Raw genomic sequence first — 8,727 nt, 5'->3', positions numbered from 1 at the left:
GCTTCCAACAACAACTGCATTCACTATGATTCAATGGGTAAACAAGTTTGCACACACAAACATATTATAATTGAATTGACCAATGCAAATTACAATAAGCTTACATGCTCTTCGTATGTGACCCACTTGGGTGTCAACTCTCCATGGCCTCAAATATTGCTTGAAATTTTTTACACTCCCTCTGAATTGTGCCCCATCTATGCTCAAGTGAACATGCATTCCTGTCGGAATCGAACGTCTTGTTGGCATGGAAGTGATCTATAATTTTTTATCAAATACCTTGCTCGACTGCTCATTGCCAACAATTGGATCAGAGTTGACACTCTCCAAAGAGATGCAAAGTTGAAGATCTTCTTCCTACGTATAGTTGGTAGTTACTTTGGGGGGGGGGGGGGGCTTTGGTTGAGTGGATTGAACAAGCATGACATAATCGAATCAACATTAGTGCCTTCCAACATCAAATTTGTGTTCGTAATCCATTCCCAAACTAATTTAGAAGGACATAACAAACTAATTCACACAACTTTAAATTCATACAAGATATGAAGGAGGGAGGAGGCGGCGACGTTACTGATGGTCCAGAAAGACTAGGGCCGGCAGGGAGCATGGGACAGGGCAGTGCCGAATGGGGAAGATGACTGCTGATGGTGGGGAGGTGGCGCTCGGGCCATTGTTTAGCATGCTCGGGGCGGTGCCAGTCGAGAGGATGGGAAGCGTAGATCTAGGTGGTCGAAGGCCGTTAGCGGGATGGCGGCGCCCAAGCGAGCCAAGAGGACGAGGGCCGGGTTGGGAGGAGGAGGAGGGCTTCGACCGAGGAAGACGAGGGCTAGCCAGGGAGGAGGCGAGCTCCTGCAGTCATCGATGTGGGGCCGTGAGGGAGGACCCACAGGCTAACTAGCATGGGCTAGTGTAGGGGGTGGAAACGGACGAACTTAAATTTGTGTGACTCTGTTGGGCCAATAGAAGTGGATAGGGAGAGAAATAAAGTAGAGGACCAACAAAAGTAGGAGCCCTAGTAGGTAGCCTATTGTAGTTGGATTTTTTGCTCTACTACTCAAACACAGAGTATGTGCTCTGTTTAGGTTGCCGGCTAGAGTTGCTCTTACGGTGCATGAATTTGATTCAACTGAACTTTTTTGTCAAGTAGATCTTAATAGTCACCGGTTGCAAATCCAATGGTGAAGAAAATCATGTGCCAGCAGCACCTAGAACATCTGGAGTGTTCTATAATCTATAGACACTCAATCTTTTGTAAGGCTTAGCCTGAATTTGCATAGCTTCTTGTAAGACCATAAGCTCTGGGATTGAGCTCAGAGTCTGAAACAGCGAATTTGCCATGGTTCATCTTCAGACCGGAATAGCGAGAAATATAGTTTGCACATGATATGAAGTGACGTAGGGCTAGGATAGAGTAAGCACTGGAACAGAGGATGCAAGGAATGTGTTCGGTGGTAGGACCGACTTCTTGCCATGTCAGTCAACCAAATCTCAGTTGCTTGTTAATTTGTTATCCGGAAGAATGCATGAACTCATCTGCATCTGCATGACAAATTCGCTGGGCAGAATGAAGCATAGAAAATTCTAGCCTGAAAAGTGTAAAACCAAGTACATTTTTGCCAGCTCTACACTCCGACGTCGTGCGACTCCAACGTTGCCGGAGAAGGTGTTCTTGTCCTGCACATTCGGCTGTCCGGCGTTCTTGACCGAGTCAGCGATGGTGACATTGCCAAATTAGCAACCATAAGTTCAAAATGCATGGTGGGGGACCTGACTGGAGACGGTGACCTGGATGAGACGGTGTGCTTGGCCCCCGATCCCGACGTCTCGCCTCCCTCGGGCGACACCGGCACCGACAACGCCCCGAATCGGCGCAGCTGCGGGAGCGGTGGCGACAGCGACGCCACGCCCAGGCGGACTTTCTCCGGGCCTGGGCTCCCCCGGCACACCGGGCACGTGGCGTGCGACAGCAGCCACACGTCGACGCACTCCGCGTGGAAGTAGTGCTTGCACGACGGCAGCATGCGCACCAGCGCGCCCTCGCGGAGCTCGTCGAGGCAGACCGAGCAGCAGTCCGCCGCCGCCACGGCCGAGGCGGCGCCCTTCGCATCGCGACGGCTGTCCGGCGACGCCGCTGCGCGGTACGTGAACGTCGGCAGCACGGCGACGTCGTCGGGGCGGAGACCGAGCGCCTGCACCAGGCGCGGCCGCGCGGGCCCGGCGACAGCATCTCCGGCGCCAGTGCCTGCCGCGACAGCATCAGCGTTGGCGTCGTGCCGGCGCGTCAGGAAGACCGAGTTGAAACAGCGGCGGGTGAAGTCGAGGAGGACGTAAAGGACGATGGCGACGAAGACGCCTATGCCCGCGTATTGCGCCGTCGTGGACGCCGAGGCGCCGGGCATTGCCGCGGAGATCGATATCGAGCGCGGGCAGATTCCGGAGATGGAGAGAGTTTGCAGAGCGGAAGGGATCGATGTGAGACAATCACAGAAATGTCACCGGAAGTTGTGTGTCGTGGATTATTTCTTCTTTCGTGGAGGTTGAGCCGTTGAGGCGTTGGGCAGGCAGCAGTACTGCCGTAGTCGCTAGTAGTGTGGTTTGCCATGGACTGGAAGGGTGTTGAGGCAGGGAGATGGTTGGCACGTAGTTGAACGCGGCATTTCGCAGGGTGATTGATGCTTCCCGTGCCTATCATAGCGACTCATTGGACCTGCAAATTATATATTTTATACATGACCAACCGGGTAGCCCTGGCTAGACACATTGTCGGATTAGAGTCGGGCAGGCATGGCACCGAGAGAATAACACGACATGACGTGCCTGCCCACAGGCTCAGTTGGCAGTTGGCAGTTGCCAGTTGCCCGGGAATCATCTCGTCCGACCGGTCGGACGGGAGCTCTATGCCGACCACCTCCCCTTCTATTTTATTTTCTGGTGTTTGATTTGGCCCAACAATTTGGTTTCAGCCCATTTCGCTTGTACCAGCGCGCAACAAAGCACTTTGATATTGTGTTGTTTGTTTTTCATTGAGTCGAATAGTGTAGTGCTATAGTTCTTCTTATTTCTTTTTTTCCCTTTTTCTTTTTTTTTCTTTTCTTTCCTTGCTTCTATTTATTTTTCCTTTTTATTTTTTGTGATTTGTATTCTTCTTTCATTTTTAATTTTTGCCTTTTCATGTAATTAATATTTCATTTTTATTTTGAATGTTTTATTCTTTTTTATTTTCTTTCTTTTCTTCTACTTATTTTCCCTTTATGTTTTTTACTATTTCTAGATTTTTCATATTTTTCATTTTACTTTTTCCTCTTTTTATTTCAGTCTAAAAAATATTTTTTATTTTTCTTATTTATTTTTTGTGTTGCATGAGATATTTACGATGTTCACGTAACATGTGATGTCATATGATTTATTTTATTATGTTTATGTAGTATAAATAGATGTTTTACGATTATCTTTGAATAATTTTAGATTGTTCAGGTAGTATCCACGTGATGTTCTATGTGTTTTGAATTATATCCTTTTTATTTGTAGTTTCATATTATATTTTATTTTTTATCAAATATTTAATTGTTTATATTTTATTTTATTTCACTCTTTTTTATATTTTAATTTAATTCTCACTAGTACATTTAATTTGCACTTGGATGTTTACGTAATATACACGTAATGTCTTTTTTATTTTCATCTACTTCGTGCCTTTTGTCTTTTGTATTTTTTGTGTTTTGTTCTATCTTTTATTAATTTTCTATTTGTAGTTAAGTTTTTATTATTTTATTCTTTCCTATATATTTCGTAGGATTTGCAAATTATTTTTTCTCTCTATTTTTCACCAATATTATCATTCAAATTAAGCTAATATTTTATTCTTCTCCTAAATCTAGAAGATGTTCATGGTATATTTTAGATTGTTCAGGTAGTATCCACGTGATGTTCTATGTGTTTTGAATTATATCATTTTTATTTGTAGTTTCATATTATATTTTATTTTTTTATCAAATATTTAATTGTTTATATTTTATTTTATTTCACTCTTTTTTATATTTTAATTTAATTCTCACTGGTACATTTAATTTGCACTTGGATGTTTACGTAATATACACGTAATGTCTTTTTTATTTTCATCTACTTCGTGCCTTTTGTCTTTTGTATTTTTTGTGTTTTGTTCTATCTTTTATTAATTTTCTATTTGTAGTTAAGTTTTTATTATTTTATTCTTTCCTATATATTTCGTAGGATTTGCAAATTATTTTTTCTCTCTATTTTTCACCAATATTACCATTCAAATTAAGCTAATATTTTATTCTTCTCCTAAATCTAGAACCGTGTTCTTTTGAATGTAGAACATTTTTCTTGTGAAGACGGAACATTGTTTTAAAAAACTAGAACATTGCATTACTCTATAAAATAGAATGTTCTAACTTCATAAGATTAATGTTTGTTGATAAAATTTTATCTAAATATATCCGTGTGGGATCTTATTTTGAAGGATTTATTGTAAGGAACACAATGATGTAATCGGAATTTTATTTGGATATCCTAAACCCAAAACCAAAATCCAAAACCCTTCTACCTGCATGGATATGTACGGGGAAAGTGGATACTGGCCGGAAGCTCACACAAGCACGGGCGGGAACACTAGCTGGGCAGCATGCGGGGCCGGGGCAGGCTAGGTCAGGGGGCGCGTGCGCAAGGCAACGAGCTTCCATGGTCGGCGCAATGCTACATGCCACCTTGGTCGGCATATAGCACTTACCCTAGTTGCCAGCCCAGGCACGACATGAGCTGGTGCTAATTAATCGTACTATGTCGGTCGACCTATTAGCTCAGCAAGCCCATCATCGACTGTAGCAGCATGGCGATGCCGAAAGGGAGGGACAACACTAGATCTAAAGGGTAAGAGCTCGTCGGTGATGTCCTCCATCATTTGAGTGGTACTTGCGAAGGAGCAATCTATCCTCGAGCACCATCAGGACAAAGACATCGCAAGGTTGCCCTAGGTTGGCCCACAAGCCTAGGCGCCATCCTTGGTTGTTGGATCAAACGAGGAATAGCAGCATGGGGTGGAAGAGATTAGGGCAAAAGGAGATAGTAGGTAGATGTAAAAAGTTCAATTGGTTGTTGGATTACTCGATCGGCCATGATCCTCTAATATATAAAGAGGGGAGTGGTCTTATTTCAGTAGGAAATCTTTCCAAGGAGTATTTTTAAGTTCCCCACGAGTTTGGAGTAGTTCAGATCAGAATCCAAAAGGTTCACTTTTTAGGTATGTCGGAAGTTCCGACGCTTATCGAAACTTTCGACGTAGGGATGACCCCGTGCACCCTCGCATGTATTTTTAGGTTTCTTGGAAGTTCCGAAGTCCGTCAGAAGTTCCGACATGGGTTGGAACTTCAGATAGTTGACCATCTTTCTGAGGGCGTAACTTCTTCATCTGGACTCCGAATAGGATGTTCCATATTTTTTTTTGACTATCTCGATGAGAGGAACACAATGGTGAGGTCCATTTTAAATTTTGACAACTTTATAAAATGGACAATTTTGATTGTCAACACATGCCCCCTGTTTTCAGGTGAGGTTTATGCGAACCAAGAAACATAAAAGCACTAAATAGCAATGATGTCCAACTCATTGACTACTTAGCATGTAAGGACAATGCATACATCGGCCATGTTGTTCTAAGGGCGATGCGAGTATATCCGCCATTGCTTGGGTATCACTTGGGCCTCTCTTGATGAACTATCACCTTGCAACGTCTTTTGCAAAGCATTCTGTAGCAACCAGCACGAAGCAATACCCCTTTGATGACATGAAAGCCTCCCATAACAACCTTTGTTTGATCAAAATTAAGCACTCAGGCAACAAGCCTTCGACAATTCTTTTGATATAGCACATGTGCAAAACAAATTTATCTTAAAACTTACCGGTTCAGTATTTCCAAGATCTTTGCTATCCCGAAATAATAATCATATTCAAACAATGGGAAAATTAACTTATATATAAATTTTGACCACATTTATTCAAATTATATAAATTTTGAACATGAAACTTGTAGTAATGAATTTGTATTCAAAGTGCCTTTGAAATTATACTGTTCCTTTAACAAATGAAAATATATAGTATGATAATAATTGGTCAAATCTATTTTGTTTGACTTCTTCATGATTAAAATACGGTTATCATTTTGTGACGAGAGAGCATGTGTTTATTTTTTCTTTGAAAGGGAGAGGGTATGTGCGGGCTGGCTTGGGACAGCTCCCCCAGCTCTAGATTCAGCAAAAATAGCTCCATTCCACACAAAGTTTGCCAAACAATCTAGCTCCACCAAATTCAAATCCACCAAAAAAGTGGATCCGAGGGCCAGATTCACCAAAATAGTGGATCTCCTTAAGGGGTGTTCTACCAAACTTAAATTGGTAGAGTTGGAAAAAAATTATTCACCATTACCACTGGTTACACACCCTACGTACCGTTTCGTTTCTGTTCTCCTTCTCTTCTCGGCTCGACCGACCGAGGGGAAAAAATCACTGTGCCTCAAGATCCTACGCCGCCTCCGGCCACCGGCGCGCCTCCTCCCGGTGGCGCCCCTCCCCGGTGAGGCCACGCCCACCCGGCCCCGCGCCCCTCCCCTGCGAGGCGAGGCCGTGCCCGCCCGGCCACCGCGCGCACCCTTCCCTGCACGAGGGCGCTCGCCCGCTTGGCCCACGAGCCTCTCCTCCGTGAGCGCCGACGAGAAGCCACTGGCCCCATCCTAGCCGCCGCGATCCCCCCTGCGTGCCCCGTCTGCTAGCACCGATGAGAAAGCTGCACCAAGACACTAGCTTCGAGCTCTTCCTCCACGTCTACGCCAAGTTGTAGCTACGCCTCAAGGCAGTTAGCGGTGGCGTCGGCCACGCCGAAGGAATCGAGCGCTCCTCGTCCTCCTTTGCTATTGCCTATCTCGCGGAGGATCCGTTCCTGAGGAGTGCCCTCCCCATCGATCCAGAGAGCTCGCCCATTCCCTGGTCGCGCCGCGTCTCGCCCGTTCGCCGGTCACGTTGCCAGTCTCGGACTCGAGAACGACGATGAAAGATTTTTTTCGTTTAGCCCCCTAACACGTGAGCCCTTTTTCTCAAGGGAAAATCAGGCAATTCCAAACAAAATACCCTTACCTGGATCTAGAGCTGGTTCTATAGCCAAACGGTTACACGATGGATCTTAGATTAACTAGTGGAGCTGTCTCACGGTGAATCTCAGATCCAGATTTACTTTTTTAGAGGTGGAGCTATCCCAAATATGCCGGTGCATTTTATAGGGGTGAAAGGGCCCACGTGTGGTGAGCCTAGCGTGGTTTGAACACCCTCACGGAGTCACGGTGGCAACAGCACGCCAGCTCGGCGTCACGAAACGTCCGCACGCACACCACCGTCACATGCTCATGCTCTTGCGCCCTGTTTGCTCCGCTTATAAGCCATGTTTTTTTAGCCAATAAATAATATTTTTCTCTCACAATAAATCATCGCGATGCAAACATAGCATTGGTCTTGACCGAGTGACTGCGAAAATTTGAAGTTCCCTCCGCCTCCCTCGCCCATCCCATCCCATCCCGGCCGACACGAAACCACCCGCCCCGCGCCCGCGCCCCCGCCCCCGCCCCCGTCCCCGCCACCGCCCCTGGCGCCCCGATTCCAAAACCGAACAGTGTTTCGCGAAATTTTCCCCAGATTCGCCTGCGCATGGAACGAAAACACCGAAATCCACCGCTCCCTCCACTCCTCTCCAGTCATTTGCGCGCAAAACTCAAATCCTGAAAGGGATCCCGGCTTCTCCTTCCTCGGCTCCATCTCCTCAAATACCCATGGCCACTCCCCGTTCCCCAATCCCACATCCAGCGTCTTCCAGCCTCGTCGCCCCGCCCCCGCCCCCGATTCCGCCCGGTCCCGGCACCCGAGCAAGCGACCCGGGATGGCTGCCGGCTCTGCAGATAAGGAGAACGCTGCTCCTTCTGCGGCGTCTCGGCGGCACGGCTACGCTGTCAAGAGCTGCGGGGTGAAGAAGCGCCCGTCCAGGGCGCGGCGGCTGGGCCGGGTCCCGCTCCGGGACATCACCAACCTGATTGAGGCGATCTCGGCGGTCGCGGGGGCCGAGGCTCCGCTCGGGCAGGAGGTTTCGCGTGCTGCGGCGACGGAGTTGACCAAGCCCGATGCGGTGCTGCCAGCGGTGGTGAGACTGGCAGCACTGCAGGATGGAGTCGCTGCTGGCCCCGCGGCGAAGGCGGCCAGATACTCGCTCCGGAAGGGGTTCAGATAGGCGTCCACTGTACAGTATAGAACAGGAGTTCTCGCTTCGTGGCCCAATTTCTCGTTGGATTTGATTTCATTCGATTGGAGTGGATTGATTTGTTGGTTTCCTCTTTTCTGTAATGTTGATAATAGGAAATGAGTTTTCCCCACAGGAAAATAAAAATAAAAATAAACTGCGAAATCATAGATTGATTTGTTCCTCACTGATGGCACCGCAATTGGATTCCTGGAATTCGAGGATTATTGTTACGTTTAGGCCTTAGGGGGTGCATCTGTGACCTTGATACTGCTGCTCCCCAAGGCCCTGAAGGCTATTGCAGGGAATTATTTATTGTTAGCTGATTTGATGTGAAAAAAAATACTATTTTAACTTATAATTTACTATTGTATATGAGCAAGCGAACAGGCCATCATCCAAACACTGAATATAGAATGCCTCTTCGTGATCTTC

General features: G+C 46.5%; 2 protein-coding genes across 2 annotated transcripts; one reads left to right on the top strand and one right to left on the bottom strand.

Annotated features, from left to right (window-relative positions):
• Positions 1–1,622: 1,622 nt before the first annotated feature.
• Positions 1,623–2,670, bottom strand: LOC136524054 (putative RING-H2 finger protein ATL69). Its single transcript, XM_066517535.1, has one exon. It carries the CDS (start codon positions 2,397–2,399, stop codon positions 1,623–1,625), a length of 777 nt encoding a protein of 258 aa, XP_066373632.1. The 5' UTR covers positions 2,400–2,670.
• Positions 2,671–7,746: 5,076 nt separating this feature from the next.
• Positions 7,747–8,477, top strand: LOC136519557 (uncharacterized). The gene has a single exon (XM_066512943.1). It carries the CDS (start codon positions 7,939–7,941, stop codon positions 8,281–8,283), a length of 345 nt encoding a protein of 114 aa, XP_066369040.1. The 5' UTR covers positions 7,747–7,938; the 3' UTR covers positions 8,284–8,477.
• Positions 8,478–8,727: the final 250 nt, after the last annotated feature.

This window comes from Miscanthus floridulus, chromosome 18 (genome assembly GCF_019320115.1).
Source record: "Miscanthus floridulus cultivar M001 chromosome 18, ASM1932011v1, whole genome shotgun sequence".
NCBI lineage: Eukaryota > Viridiplantae > Streptophyta > Magnoliopsida > Poales > Poaceae > Miscanthus > Miscanthus floridulus.
This window is presented reverse-complemented; position numbering and strand designations above follow the sequence as displayed.